This window comes from Phocoena phocoena, chromosome 4 (assembly GCF_963924675.1).
Source record: "Phocoena phocoena chromosome 4, mPhoPho1.1, whole genome shotgun sequence".
Lineage (NCBI taxonomy): Eukaryota > Metazoa > Chordata > Mammalia > Artiodactyla > Phocoenidae > Phocoena > Phocoena phocoena.
In genome coordinates, this window is record NC_089222.1 from 62,487,845 (window position 1) to 62,502,905 (window position 15,061).

General features: G+C 38.9%; 1 protein-coding gene across 2 annotated transcripts in view; it reads left to right on the forward strand.

Annotated features, from left to right (window-relative positions):
- The window catches only part of YEATS2 (YEATS domain containing 2), an 81,420-nt gene that overhangs the window by 41,051 nt on the left and 25,308 nt on the right, over window positions 1–15,061 (forward strand). For both annotated transcript variants that reach the window (XM_065876484.1, XM_065876485.1), the window contains exons 11-16: window positions 135–293; window positions 1,835–1,938; window positions 3,288–3,395; window positions 3,865–4,047; window positions 11,423–11,681; window positions 13,832–13,993. In XM_065876484.1, coding sequence (XP_065732556.1) covers window positions 135–293; window positions 1,835–1,938; window positions 3,288–3,395; window positions 3,865–4,047; window positions 11,423–11,681; window positions 13,832–13,993 — 975 coding nt within the window. The remainder of the gene's footprint in view (window positions 1–134; window positions 294–1,834; window positions 1,939–3,287; window positions 3,396–3,864; window positions 4,048–11,422; window positions 11,682–13,831; window positions 13,994–15,061) is intronic.

Consider the following 15,061-nt stretch of genomic DNA (forward strand, 5'->3'; position numbering starts at 1 on the left):
CCATTCTCTTTTCCCAACTTGTCGCCTTTGTACTGGTGGCCCTGCCCCTTTTCCATTTTCTTTAGCGTCCTCTTAGATGGGCTGAATATATCTATTTTGTTTAGTTTATTTTGTTTCTCTTTTTATTAATAAAGGTTCCCCTATATCAACCCCAAGTCCATCGCCATTGCCTCGAACCCCAACTTCCACTCCAGTCCATGTGAAGCAAGGCACTGCCAGTTCTGTTATTAATAATCCTTATGTTATCGTGGACAAGCCAGGGCAGGTTATTGGAGCCACCACTCCTACTGCAGGTGTGTGTTTGAATGGAACAATATTCATGCAATCCCCAAGATTTTATCTTTTTTAAAGGTGGAATCCTAATGTGACTTAGTAGCCATATAATGGGAGAATGAAATCTTCAACCATGAACAAGAGGAGGGAATACATAAGAGTGTGTGTGTGTGTGTGTGTGTATATATATATATATATATATATATATATATTCTTTTTTGTTTTCCAGTGCTATTTGAGGGAAGATTTACTTCTTGTAAAAGTTATATTTTTAGGAATTAAGTTTTATTTTTTAATTTCTTAAGATTCATAGTGAACCATAATTAATTTTCTAAAAAAGGGAAAAAGAAGAGTGGATTTTATTCTCATTTAGAAGACATTCTTTTTAGGCAATGTGTGATTAACTTTTCCAAATTAAGCTTTAGAGCAAGAATAGCTTTGTGAACCGTACATATTTTTCCCCAGTGAAATAAAAAAGTGATCTTTACTTTTCAGTGAATAAGATAAAACTTGCATGTGGGAGGGAAGCTGAACCCTGTAGTTATTTAAAACAAAAAAACAACTCTAATAGGAAGCATAAGAAGTCTTTGGATTCTCCGTGTTTATCATCATAACCTCATATAAATACAGAGAGCTTTTCAGGTTTCTTTGAGGTACTTTCACTAACATTTTATTTATTCCCTTCAATTAAACTGTTTAAACACGTGCACCTCTGTGTAAACTTTCCTGTAGCTTTCACTTCTAATAGAAATATCGAAAAGAGAAATAAGAGAAATAAGAGAAATAGCTATAAAATAATGAGACTGATTTTTTTCTAACATGTTTGATTTTAACACAGATTAATGTGTGTTGGGCCTTTCCAACTATTTTTTTAGAAAGTTATGTTATTTAACAATGATTATAATTGGGGGACTCCTTTAAAAAATGCTACTTTCAGAGATTCCCTTTTGAGTACACCTAAGGGTGCCAAGTAGGTGTCTTTTGAGGATGTTTAGTTTTAGAAATCAGCCAAAGTCTCTGCAGGCAAGTTTGGTAAATGGAGGAGGTGACCAAGTACCATTTTTAGTCTTGACTTACTGTTGACTATAGATAATGTGACTTATTTTGATCAGACCCTAAAGCCAATTGTACTGATGGAGTATAAAGTGTTTAATGTCAGCATTTTGGAGTAGGTATAACCTTCTAGTGAAACTACTTTGAAGGAACTAGCATTCAGTTGAATGCATACATTTTGGCACATTGTGAAATAGCCAACACCATTATGTTACAGTATCTCTTTCTATATAAGTGCAGAATATATAATGTCTACTTACTTTACTTATTCTTCTACACTTCCTTACTAGCTTCTTGCCCTTTTTAGGTTGATGAAGCGGTCAGCTTCACAGGATGAATCCTTAAGTGTTTTTTCCTATAATAATATCATGGTTGTGAGTTTTCAGCCCTTCAAAATGAACAATAAATAGTGGGGAGAAGACAAGGGTGGTGGAAAATGGCTTTAAAATTCCATTTTGTAAATTTTACTTTGTTTATACTTTATTTTTAAATCTACCTTGCTTATCAGGAAGTCCTACCAGCAAGCTCTCTACTGCCTCTCAGGCCTCCCAAGGAACAGGTTCCCCGATTCCTAAAATTCATGGAAGTAGTTTTGTAACATCTGCTGTCAAGGTAACACTCTTATTGCGCTTTGCTAGTTTCTAAACGTGGTACATTCAAGTTGAGCCAGAATTTGCAAGTGATAATGCAGATTTCATAAAGTAGAATCTTCAAGCTAAGAAGTATCATAAAGATCAAGTACTTCAGACTCCCCTACCTTACCTATGATTTTTTTTTGACAGCTTTGTTATACATTTTTCTTTACAAAGTAATAATTCGTATCTTTCCACAGTGTATTTTCCCCTTCCCCCACCTTCTTCAGGATAAGAAGTCCTTTGAAATTCAGAATTCCAAATATGATCTGACTTGTTCAGATCATAGTGCTAGATATCTGCTCACTGTTCCGCAGTGACAGTCACTGCTGTTGACTTAGTTATTCAGCTTATTTGTTATTGTCTTGGCTACCTTAAGGCTAGAGCCTCTGAGGTATAAACTCCTGTTTGAGAATTCCTGAGAATTCAAAGATCATCTCTTACATGACTGGTGCTAACACAGCATTTCTTATATCTAGGCACTTAATTGTGATGAAATTGAATAGTTTCCTGATCCAAGGCAAGGTTTTTCTCTAATGCAGTGTAATCTGTGAGCACTGTGTTCTATGAATGCCTGAATTGTAAGAATTCCTTGAAGGTCTTAATTTTCTACCAGTGTATTTTTGCATGTTTGTTGATGATATTTTCATTGCATAGTTAAACAGTGTTCTTAACTTTGTTTCTTGCCCCCAACGTTTATTTATGGAAAATTGCCTCTGAGACTTGCCTTTCGTATTTGAGAATTAGAGACAAATGACAGTAATTTTGAATTTTGACCTTTGCTGTCTTTGTATTTGCTAATTGTTCAAGTTCTTTTTGTTGTATTGTTTTTAAAATTTTTAGTGAAAAATTTCCCCCTGCGTCCTGGGTATTTATTCCATAGTAACAGATCCAGTTGCAGGTACTGTTAGAAGTGTGTGGTACACTGAAACACTGTCACTGCCTGTTACATTCATTTGTTTATTTAGTGCGTAGACCTTAGGGATAGAAAAGAAATAGAATACAGTACCTATCCTTTAGTAGCATCTGGCAGGGGACTGGACATGAAACCAATGAGTCAGCCAAATATTACAGGTAGTATGATAGGAGTCTTTCCAGTTTACAGTGGGCACAGATGAGTAGGTTCTTGCCAATTTATAGCCTTACTTTGAATTGTCTTTTCAAGCAATATTAAAATGCAGGTGTAGGGGCTCGGAAGCCCGCAAAGAGTTTTGGGCTTTTTGTTTGTTTTTGTTGCTAGGGAATGTCACAGGTTTGTATTAAATATGTGACTAGAGTGAAATCACTCACTTTATCCTAATTGTACAATACGTATTTTTATAAACACAGCAGGAGGATTCTTTGTTCGCATCTATGCCACCTCTTTGCCCAATTGGGAGTCACCCTAAGGTTCAAAGCCCCAAACCTATAACTGGAGGACTGGGAGCTTTCACAAAAGTAAGTATTCATGAGAGGATTATCCCACAAGTGGATAAGCTCTTGTTACAGAATCTTTCTGTGGCATGTTGGAGTTGATTGATGCTACTACCCCACATCATGGAACTTTTTAGTATGTCTCATCTCTAAGACTGGATCCTACTTCTGAGACATGCTTCCATTTATTTAGTGGTGTTCACAGGGCAGCCCTTGGAGTCTAGCAAGATGGGAACTTCCTGGTGCCGTTTTGCCACAATGTCTAAAACAAATGACGAGGTTGGTTTGCAGATACACTGGATCAAGTCCACATCCTACTTTTGGTCCCTTTAATAGCTATTATGGGCTATACTTAAGCAGTATTTTTACCCTTCTAGTGGAGTCATTGTTTACATACAGGGCTTCATTAATTCCTGCAGACAGAATAAATTCAAATATTAGTAGCATTTTTCATGGGCTGTTTATTCATTGTCATTATCATGTTTGTTGCAAGGTAATCATCAAACAGGAACCTGGAGAAGCCTCTCATGTACCAACAACAGGAGCTGCCAGCCAGTCACCACTCCCTCAGTATGTGACTGTGAAAGGGGGTCACATGATAGCTGTGTCCCCTCAAAAACAAGTCCTAACTGCTGGAGAAGGGACTGCCCAGTCACCAAAGATTCAGCCCTCTAAGGTTTGTGTTGGGTAAGGATGGGGAAGTCAACATGTCAGTGAACGTTGTTTGCCTAAGTAATGGACAAGTGCTGAAAAGGGTGACGGTGTTGATGGTCCCAGGAAAACATGTGGATGAAAGCCCTGTAGGAAAAGCAGATAAGTTGGTGTTTAACCCACCTGTCCTTTTCATAGTTATTAACAAGAGCAGGGACATGGTTTATAGACGGCCCAGGGACAGTTCAAGAGGTGAAGGGATGCCGTGTTATCTCTCTGGCAGTGAAGATGATTGACGTCATGGACACAACTTTACACTTGATTCAAGTCTAACTGACAGGATCGAGGTCCACTGTTTTACCTGTTTATTTCTGATAGGAGACTGCTATAGTTTGCACCTCTGATGTCTTGACTGTGTGATCTGTTAAATGATTCTTGGCTCTTTAGAGAGTTTATTTTCTTTATAATTTGGAGGTTTGGGGAATTTACATATTGGGAGAACTCTAAAACAGAGATACATGTTTCCCTGCATCCGTTGTACTTAGGAGTGCCAAAGTGTATCATGCTCTTATTTGCATATTATCTGTAATCCTCAGACAACCTTGCAAGGTGGATATTTTCACTGCTGTTTTACAAATGAGGAAATTGTGGTTCTGAGAGGTTAAGCAACATCCTTGAGAGCATACAGCTAATAAGCGACAGAGAATTTGAACCCAGGTCTAGTTGACTCCAAAATTCCCCATTCCAGAACTATTAAAATTTGTGAGCCATTGTCTGTAACCTAAGCATGCTTTTAGAACATCCAGAATTAAATAATCTTACTTTTAGGGCAGATATATCCTAAAGCTATTAAGAGTACTATGTGAAGCGCTTGCTTTTCAACTTTAAAATAGGTTTTAGATATTTTGGTTAGTCTAGATGGCTGCATATAGATTGAGTTAAAAATTCATAGTCTTATAGGTGGTTCTAAAATCTGTAAGAGTTCATTAACCACTTTCCCAAACTTTTCTGCTCATAAGACTCAACTGATGATTAAAAATATCAGAACTTCTTGGTGACCCCGGGAATCTGGATTTTTAACAAACTCTCCTACTGACTCGTATGATTAGGTAAATTTAGGAACCATGGAACTTCAGCATCAAATTTGACTTTGGGGGGCTTCCCTGGTGGTGCGGATGGTTGAGAGTCCGCCTGCCGATGCAGGGGACACTGGTTCATGCCCTGGTCCGGGAAGATCCCACATGCCACGGAGCGGCTGGGCCCATGAGCCATGGCCGCTGAGCCTGCACGTCCGGAGCCTGTGCTCCGCAACGGGAGAGGCCACAGCAGTGAGAGGCCCGTGTACTGCAAAAAAAAAAATTTGACTTTGGGGATTCCATAGCCAGAATCACTAAAACAGGCAACCCCCAACTACTTCCTGATGCTCCCTCTGTTGTTTTGGCTTCAGGGATAAGCATTTTGTTCAAGTCCTTTCGTGAATCGGTTATTGTCATCTGGTCTTCGTACTCAGACACATCCTGTATGTTGTTTAAAATCTATTTTGCTTCACCTAGAAATACATGGTATTACTGATTTAGGCTTTTGAATCGTGATAGCATTGCTATTTATGCTCAGAAGCTCTGAAAAGTTTCTGCTTTTTGCCACTTTTGCATTTTGCAGATCTCCTCACCCAGTAATACTGAACAACTGTATTGGCTTTCTTGTCACATTCCCACCTACCTAATGGCAAGGTAGGACCAAGAGAAAATGGCTGGGTTTGTGCTAGAATGCCTTAAGTGTAAAGGTACCTGATAAGAAAAGCCACAGACAAGTGTGAAAAAACTACAGAGAAGCAGAACATGAAACAAGACATCTATCCCAGAAATTTAGTACAAGCTTTAGACTTGAGATAAAGAGCTGTCTGCAAGTACAGGGTGTCCCTGGTTATTGCTGAGGTGTAGTCAGAGAAAATGTGCCAGAAAACAGGAGGGTGAACAGAATGGTACTGTTTCACTTTCCACACAACTTTGGCACAATAGAAACACAGTTTATCTTTTTCATAAAAGTAGAGAGCGGTGCTGCTTTCGACATGAAAAGAGACAGTTGAGGAATTGGTGGTTCATATGGGAAGGAAGCAGTGTGGTGTAGTTAAGAGAGCATGAGCTTGTTACACATCTCAGATCTCAGCCACTCATTACTTGTGTGAGCTGGGCAAATTTATCTCTCTCAGCCTTGTTTTTTCATCTAGTAAAAGGAAATAATACCCTTTGCCTTTCAGTGCTGTAGGAGAATTAGAGATCATTGTATATAGAGGGCCTAGCACAGAGCAGGTGCTAAATAAGTGATAGCAGCTAAAGTTATGTGAGGATGAGTCCTGTGTATATATGTGTGAGTACCATGTAATAATTACTGTCATTGAGAACTGAATCGTAAGTGGCTGTATTTTTCAGCATCCAGGGAAAAATCACATATACAGAATCCTCACCTTCAGGTTGCTAAAGTAGATTCTGACTTGCAAAGGTCTGTACAGGGCACAGGGAGGGCAGGAATAGAAACACCAAATCAAAGCATGAATCAAAATTAAGTATTTATAACAGTACAGAACAAAGGTGAAACTAAGGAAATTCGGAATGCGGAGAGCAGTGCTGTGGGAGGGGAAGAGGAGAACAGTTGGTAGGTGATTTCAGGTTCTAGGCCAAAATGTTGTATTAAAAAGAAAAACAAAACTAATTTGGGGTTATAGTGTCCTACTCAAGAGACTTGCTTGTGGTGTCATAGACAGCTGTGCATAGGGTTTTCCCCAGTAGAATGCCAGACTTCCTTATTCTCCTCAGTGTTTTAGAATAAAGGGGGGTTGTTTATCTTGTGAGCAGTTTGCTCTTGGTGGACAAGCTCTGCTAGTAAAAACTGCCCTCCTGTGGCCAGCATGGTTATGTTTTATTTGGCTCTCGGAGGGATTAGGTGTGTCATATTCTGGACATTTTGAAGCAGTTGAGTGTGAGGATAGATGTTGGCACAAGGAGGGAAAAGCAAGTCAGATGCATGGGATTGGAGGAAAGAAATTAAAATAGGTACATGTATGTATTATTTTCCTTTTTTTAAATTGAAGTATAGTTTATATATAATATTATATGTTACCAGTGTACTGTATAGTGATTCACAATTTTTAAAGGTTAAATTCCATTTCTACTTATAAAATATTGACTGTATTCCCTGTGTTGTACAGTATACCCTTGTAACTTATTTTATACCTAATAGTTTGTACCTCTTAATCCCCTACCCCTATATTGCCCCTCCTCCCTTTCTGTTCCCCACTGGTAACCACTAGTTTGTTCTCTGTATCTGTGAGTCTGCTTCTTTTCTGTTATATTCACTAGTTTGTTGTATTTTTTTTTAGATTCCACATATAAGTGATATCACATGTATATTTTATTTTCCTTTAAGATCTTTGCTTTCTTTGTTAATTTAGGAACATGAAAATAGATTATGTGTAATTTAGCTTATACAAGGGATTATTAAGTGTGATATATTTAGGAAATGTAAAGACAGACGTCTTAGAAAAAAATTCAACTACTATAACAAATTCCCAAACCAGGAGCTTAAATAAGTTTACTTCTCTCACACATGAAAGTCTGGTAGGCGACCCTGGTGTGTTGGTTCCACAATCATCAAGAATCTAGACTCCATCTCATTGCTCTGTCATTTTCAAAATTTGTTTTTCAGCTTGTGGTCTATGATAGCCACTTCATCTCATGCCACCGTGTTCACATTTCTGGCCAGCAGGAAAAGGGAAGGGAAGAGGGTTTGGGGAGAGCAGAACCAAAAATTTGCACTCATCACTTCTGTTCACATCCCTTTAGCCAGAAATGAGATGTCAGACCTAGGTGTGAAGGAGTTGGGAAATATAGTAGGTATTCTGTGTGGCCATGTCCCTCGCTGAAAATCGGGGGTTCTGTTACTATGAGAGAGAAACAAAGAATACATATTGGGGTTCAGCTGGCAGTTTCTGCCATACCTTAAAAATAATTTTCTGGATTAAGAAGCTTTTTTTTATCAATGCAGAAAAAAGTTCTTAATTAGTAGGAAGAGTTTGTATATCTCCACATCTCTAGGGGGAATGAGTGTGCCCAGCTCTATAGCTACAGTAACACTCCATGTTGCCTATATAATGAGGCTCATACAGTCAGAATGGAGAGATTTGGATAATCATCAGGGATAGTTTTAACCAAGCCAGGATAGCTGGGAGTTTTCTCTTCTCCATTCTAGATGAACTTATTTCTCCCCCCCACTCATTGGTTCTTTGATTTTTTTTTTTTTTTTTGTGGTACGCGGGCCTCTCACTGCCGTGGCCTCTCCCGTTGCGGAGCACAGGCTCCGGACGCGCAGGCTCAGCAGCCATGGCTCACGGGCCCAGCCACTCCGTGGCATGTGGGATCCTCCCGGACCGGGGCACGAACCCCTGTGGCCTGCATTGGCAGGCGGACTCCCAACCACTGCGCCACCAGGGAAGCCCTCTTTGATTGTTTTGTTTCTTCCTTTCTTTCCCTCCTTCCTTAAACTTACATAAAAGTGCAGAGACTATTGTAATGAATCCTACATGCCCATTATTCCATTTCAGCAGTTACCAGCATTTTGCTGATCTTCTCCTCCTAGAATATTTTAAGGCAGATACGAGATGTTATCTATATATTTTGATTTCTGTTTGATTAACTGAACCTTAAGATCAAGGTCCTCTGCCCTGGCCACATGCTGAAGATAGTGACAGGTGTTTATCCTTTGGCTTTCTGTCCTGAGTCTCTACATAGTCTCATAGATCACCAGTCTTCAGTTCATAGTAACAAGTGTTGTGCTGGCTGCAGCTGTCATTTACTGTGTACATCATGCTGGCTAGGCACTTTATAAACTTATTTTCATTTATGCCTCATGACCTTACGAGATATTTTATAGATGAGATATCTAAAGCTAAAACTCAAAGAGGTTAAATAACTGTGCAGCTGCTAACTGATGGAACAAAACTGGGAAAGCAGGTCTGACTGCTTATAAAAACCTATACTCTTTCCTCTGTGATACACTGGTTTATAACAATTGGTTAGGGGACCATTTTCTTTACGTCAGCCATATTGTCCAAGCACATGACAAGTGTATTTTACTATATTCACATTCTTTGAAAAGGAGCCATGTATGATGTAGTGATTATTTAACTTAAAAATCCCATTCATCAGTTGTTATATGGTTTGTCATTTTGTTCTACCTTAAGTAATGCTATTATTTTTTAATTTGGGAAGATTCTAAAATTGCAGTAAATACAGAGAATAATATAATCAATATCCACATATCCTCCACTGTGAATTAACATGTTCATATTTAATTCAACAGTTTTTTTCTCCAAATAAAATAATGACTGATAAAGTTGCAGTCCACTTTGTTCTTCCCCAAAACAACAGTCATGAATTTGGATGTGTAGCTTGACAGTCCATACTTTTTATTACATACGTAATAGCCGTAAGTAACATGTAGTGTTGTGAATTTTGAAGATTTACATAAAAGATATTTATACTCATATTTTTCTGCAACTCCCCTTTCACTCAATATTTGTACTTGCAAAGTCTGTTGATGTTGATATATATATAGTTCCAGTTCATTCATTGTAACTAACGAATGCTGTTCTGTCAGTCTGTCTTATACCACATTTTATCCATTCCTCTATCTATAGACATTAAGCATATTTCATTTTGTAGACATTAAGATTACTTACAATTTTTTGTAATTACAAATAATGCTACCTTGGACTTTCTGTGTATGTTCCCTTGAGCACATGTCTAAGATTTCTCTGGGATATATCCCTACCAGTAGAGGGTGAATTTTCAATTTTAGTAGATATCCTAGTACTTCTCTGGAGTGGCTGTACAAATTTACTTTTCTGCCAGCAGTGAACAAAAGTTCCTGTTTCCCCATATCCTCTAGCCAATTCTTGGTATTATCAGGCTTTAAAATTTTCCCCTCCAATCTGATGGTTGAAAAGTACTTTCTTCTTTATCTTTTTTGCCTTTAGAAGACAGATCTTTTCCCATTCTTAAAAAAGAATGTAAAAGTCTTTTAATCTAGTTTCTGGTGAGAAGTTCTTTTTATGAAATAAAGAATTAGGGACTGTGAAACACTGCCCCAATTTTCCATTAATTGTTTCTTCTAATTGAAAATTGTACTATTGACCTTGTTTTAAAAGAGCTCTGAAGTGTTCTTTTACTTGAAAAAATTTACGGTATTTTTAGAACTAGGTACTTCTAACTTTCATTCTTTGGGTGCTGGGATCTTTTTTTTTTTTAAATTGAATTAAATGTTTTTCTAGCTTACACTTTTTTAATGAAATGTCTACCTTTAAGGAAAGGAGAGATTAGAAAGTATAGAAAAAGATAACTTTTTAAAAAAATAAGTTGGAAGAGGTGTCACATGTTATACCATATAATAAATGACGTGAATTGTTAGATGTTCTAGTGATGGAGAAATATTGCTTCAGATGGGGATAACACAGAAGAGGTTACTGAAGAGGTGATATTTAAAAGTATGTAGTGGAGTTTATAGTTCATATATGAGAATGTTTATTGCAGTTTTTTCATAATGTGAAGTTTAAAATTATCTAAATAGTCACACAGTAGTGAAATATTTACTTAGATTATGGTATATCTATTCTAATACATTCTTTTTTGGTCCTCTCAAAATGTTTTTGAAAAATAACAACAGTGGAAATGGTTGTAACATGATGTTAAATTTAAAAATTATAAAACTATATGCATCCTAATCTTTGTTTCAAAATGTACATTTAAAAGAATCAGAAGTAAATACTACATTAAAAATATTAAGAGGGCGTCCCTGGTGGTGCAGTGGTTGAGAGTCCGCGTGCCGATGCAGGGGACATGGGTTCGTGCCCTGGTCCGGGAAGATCCCACATGCCGCGGAGTGGCTAGGCCCGTGAGCCATGGCCGCTGGGCCTGCGCGTCCGGAGCCTGTGCTCCACAATGGGAGAGGCCGCAACAGTGAGATGCCCGCATACTGCAAAAAAAAAAAAAAAAAAAATTAAGAGATTATTTCTGATGAGTAGAGTTTTTTTCTTTATATCTCTGTATTTCCTGTGTTTTTTTTTTTTTAAAAAAACACACATATTACTTTTTATAATTAAAATAGGTTATAGATAGTAGCTGGGGTTAAGACAAAAGCTGTAACATTTTATTGTAATAACATCCAGACTGAGAAATACTGCTGTTCACATCATAGGTAGAATTCCTAGATGATTGAATTAGACTCCATGTGTTGTTATCTAGGGGTTTGCTTTTGTTCTTTGCTGGAACAGAGTGACTGTGCTGCTTTAAGACCCCTCAAGGGACTATGAGAAGAAGCACTTCTGGGTTCTCCTTTGTTTTGAACAGGTTGTTGGGGTTCCAGTTGGGTCTACCCTACCTTCGGCAGTGAAGCAGGCAGTGGCAATCAGTGGTGGCCAGATCCTCGTAGCCAAGGCCAGCTCGTCTGTCGCCAAAGCAGTTGGTCCAAAGCAAGTTGTGACCCAAGGAGTTGCCAAGGCAATTGTGAGTGGAGGTGGAGGAACCATTGTCGCTCAGCCGATGCAAGCCTTAACCAAGGCTCAGGTCACTGCTGCTGGCCCTCAGAAGAGTGGATCCCAGGGTTCAGGTAACTGATACTAATCGGGGGCCCTTTCAGCAGCAGCCCCTTCCAAAACGCTCTGTGCTAGTGATTTTATTTGCTATTTGGTTCTCTCTAGAAAAACCTAGTATGTTGATGTTTTAAGGAGTATATAAAAACATGTTCATCTTTTTCATGTAACATTTTACATAGAGGCCTGTAAGGCTTTTGCCCTAAGTTGTGTGTGCGCATGTGTGGGTATGAGCAAGAATAGTCAAACTAGAGGGTGTTTCTTGATGCCGCTCTCAAGTCTGAAGAATAATTCTCATTTGTCCTTATTTCCACGTTGCGTTCTATTTCAGACTTATAGTCTTGGTATGGTCATTTGCCAGCAGCATTTTGAGATACTTGACTAAGGCATTCTCTACTAAACAAAAGTTTAAATACTTTGAATGTGTTTTAGTCCTTAATGTGTTGTTTCTGTGAGTGCATGAAGAAATATACCTCAGGTATTTGATATTTACTAATTTTTAAAGGTCTTGATGAGGCTAAAGAATGGTAGCATTGAGTTGGGAGGGTAGTGGAGGTCCAAAATAAAGATTTCAGAGGTGAAGAATTGCTGCTGATGACAAAGTTCTTTTGTGGCATTAAAAATGAGTGTTTGAGATGGGCCAGAAGAAGTGACCTTTGGAGTTTGGAAGATATAGCACTGAGAAGGCAGAGAATTAAATAAGTCATCTATAGTATTGTCACTGAGAATGAGCCTTTAGCACAGAGCACAATACTTTGAGTCCGGAGTCCGCCTTCAGCTAATGAGGGGAAGTGACTTGGGAGTTCAGTAAATGAGAGCAGAAAAGAGAGGGAGTTGGTATAGCTAAGTAGGAGCCTCAAAAGAGGCAGGGCTTTTTTTTTTCCCCCTCTGGAATGAGCCGTGATAATGGTCTGAAAGTCTAACTGGAGAGCAAAAATGTTCCTTTCTTGGTCCTAGCCCTCTGATATTGAGGTAAGACAGAAAACAGCCCGTAGCTAGGGGATTTCTGGGGAAGTCTTATCTTCAGAGGACTGATGAGTTTAATTACCACAAAAAGAGATAATGTTCAAGGAGGTTGATGTTCTAGAGGGTGTAGTGATCACAGCAGGAATTCCTGGAGTGGGGTGCCTGGTGAAAGAGTCAGGGAAGGAAGAAAGCATGAGGAGATGGGTTCAGATCAGGGACCGTGAGCCGTGTGGAGATGGGACTCCGGGTGCGGGTGGCAGAGAGGTCTGCAGTCCTGGCGTGGCTGCGATGCACAGTGGTGTAAGATGAGATTAGTTCTGGTCATAGTGAAGAGGGATGGCCCTCAGTTTAATATCAGTCCCTGATATTGGGTGCAGCTTCCAGGGTTCCTGCCTCCCAAAGCTTTGCACAGTGAAGTGGTCCTGAGAGGGACTACTCTAGCAGGAGGCAGGAGGCTGAGAGTCCTTTCCCTGTGGGACTCACGTGGTCCTGTAGGCTTCAGTTCCTGGAGATTCCAATACAAAGTAACTGCAGAAAGTTTTCATGTTTAGAGGTTTCACAGCCATGTGCATCGAGAAGTAAATTCTAAGGGGTAAGTGAAAGCTGTTTGACATAGGTGAGACTTTTAAAAGATGAATTATAGTTTCATAGTGTATGTGCCAATTGTTGACTGTAGCATTTTTTAGTTCTTAGAAAGTGAGGGAGACTAGAAGTCTTGTTTCAAATCAGTAGATTCATCGTTACTAGAAATTGACTATAAAGGGGCTTTAAACAAATGAGAAGCAAATGTGTATTCATCCATAGAGAGGGTGATTATTTTATTGACTGTCTAAACAACAGTACTTTTGAGAGTTTAGAGTCACTATTAATTATAGTGGGACGTAGGTATAAATTGTAACGGCTTTGGGCAAACCAGGACGTATGGTCACTCTATATACAGATATAAATTTCTTTATAGTTTGTAGCAGGCTCTTCTAGTATGTAAATATTTTAATTAGCAAGATAATGAAAAATGTCACCCTTTAAAGCACTGTGCATTTAGGAAGCAAACTGTAGAGTTTATTGTTTGTTAGTGTTTTTGAATAAGTATTTTATTACTCTGTGTATGTTTTAATTTTAGAGATAGCATTGCCCTCAGTTCCAATTTATCGTAATGTTTTTCCTCTTTCTTTTTTTCCCTCTATTCCCTTCACCATTTTAGTAATGGCGACATTGCAGCTGCCAGCCACTAATTTGGCCAACTTGGCAAATTTGCCTCCTGGCACTAAACTCTACCTTACAACGAATAGCAAGAACCCTTCAGGAAAAGGAAAGCTGCTGCTGATCCCTCAAGGAGCCATCCTGCGGGCTACCAACAATTCTAGTTAGTCCATCATTAAATCATTTGGTTCTTGGGTCTCTGGGTACGTTCATCTCATCCACCTGAGGGGCAGTTCTTACCTGTTTCAGGAAGCGTTTTCATAGCTCTGTTTGCTCAAATGGACTTAAAACATGCACACATTTTTAACTAGAAGTGGGTTTAAATAATCATAGTCTTAGGAGGTGACACTGTTGTCTTGGATTTATCTGCTCAGAGTCTGGGTTTGGGAACAAATTACAGTGAAGAGGTATGGCTACTGAGCCTGTGTTGGGAGAAAGCTGTATATGTGAGCTGGAAATAAAGAAGACTTCTTCCTGTCAGTGGTATCTGAAAACTGGTGACACCTGAGAAGATTGCTGGAAGCCTGTTTTTATTTTGAAGGGGATGGGAGTAGGATTGGAATCAAGTGTCTCTGCTTGCCATTATTTAGATGTGCGTCTTAAGTTTGCTAGGTTTGGAGATGGCAAGAGAAATACAGGCTCAGCCTTAGTGTGTAAGATGTAAAGCCCCAAGGAAATCAGGTGGTTTATCTAGGCTTATATAAACTTTTGCTTTGACATATAGAGAAAAACAATTTGGGTAGTGTTGAAAAGGAAGGAGTAAGAGGAATTATTTCCATCTGAGTCAGAAGTATAGTTGGTACAGCAGTTAGGTTCATTTGAAATTAGTCACTTGCCAAAGTGCAGTGTTGTAATTGTAATCGAGCAAGAGCTCGTGTGCCCGTGGTACGGAAAACCATTTCTGACGGTGGGAGTTTGCAGCAAAGTTAGTGTTAATTGCAGGGCACCAAGCAAGGGAGTGGGAAACAAGTCTCAGATCCACTCCAACTTGGTCTTTGAGTTCAGGGTCTTTAAAGGGGAGGAACAAAGAAGCCGGTGTTAATCATCATCTTGTGATTTTCTTAATCATAGTTCTGGGTGTCAGGATGTCTCTGGTTCACATTTCTCTGGCCAGGTGGTCCATGGCTTGGGGGTCTATTAGCTCATCTTGCCCTAGGGAAACAATCTGAGTTTTTACCTTAGCGGTGTTATCTACAACAGCACTTTTAGTACATTAATGATGTTGTTAACA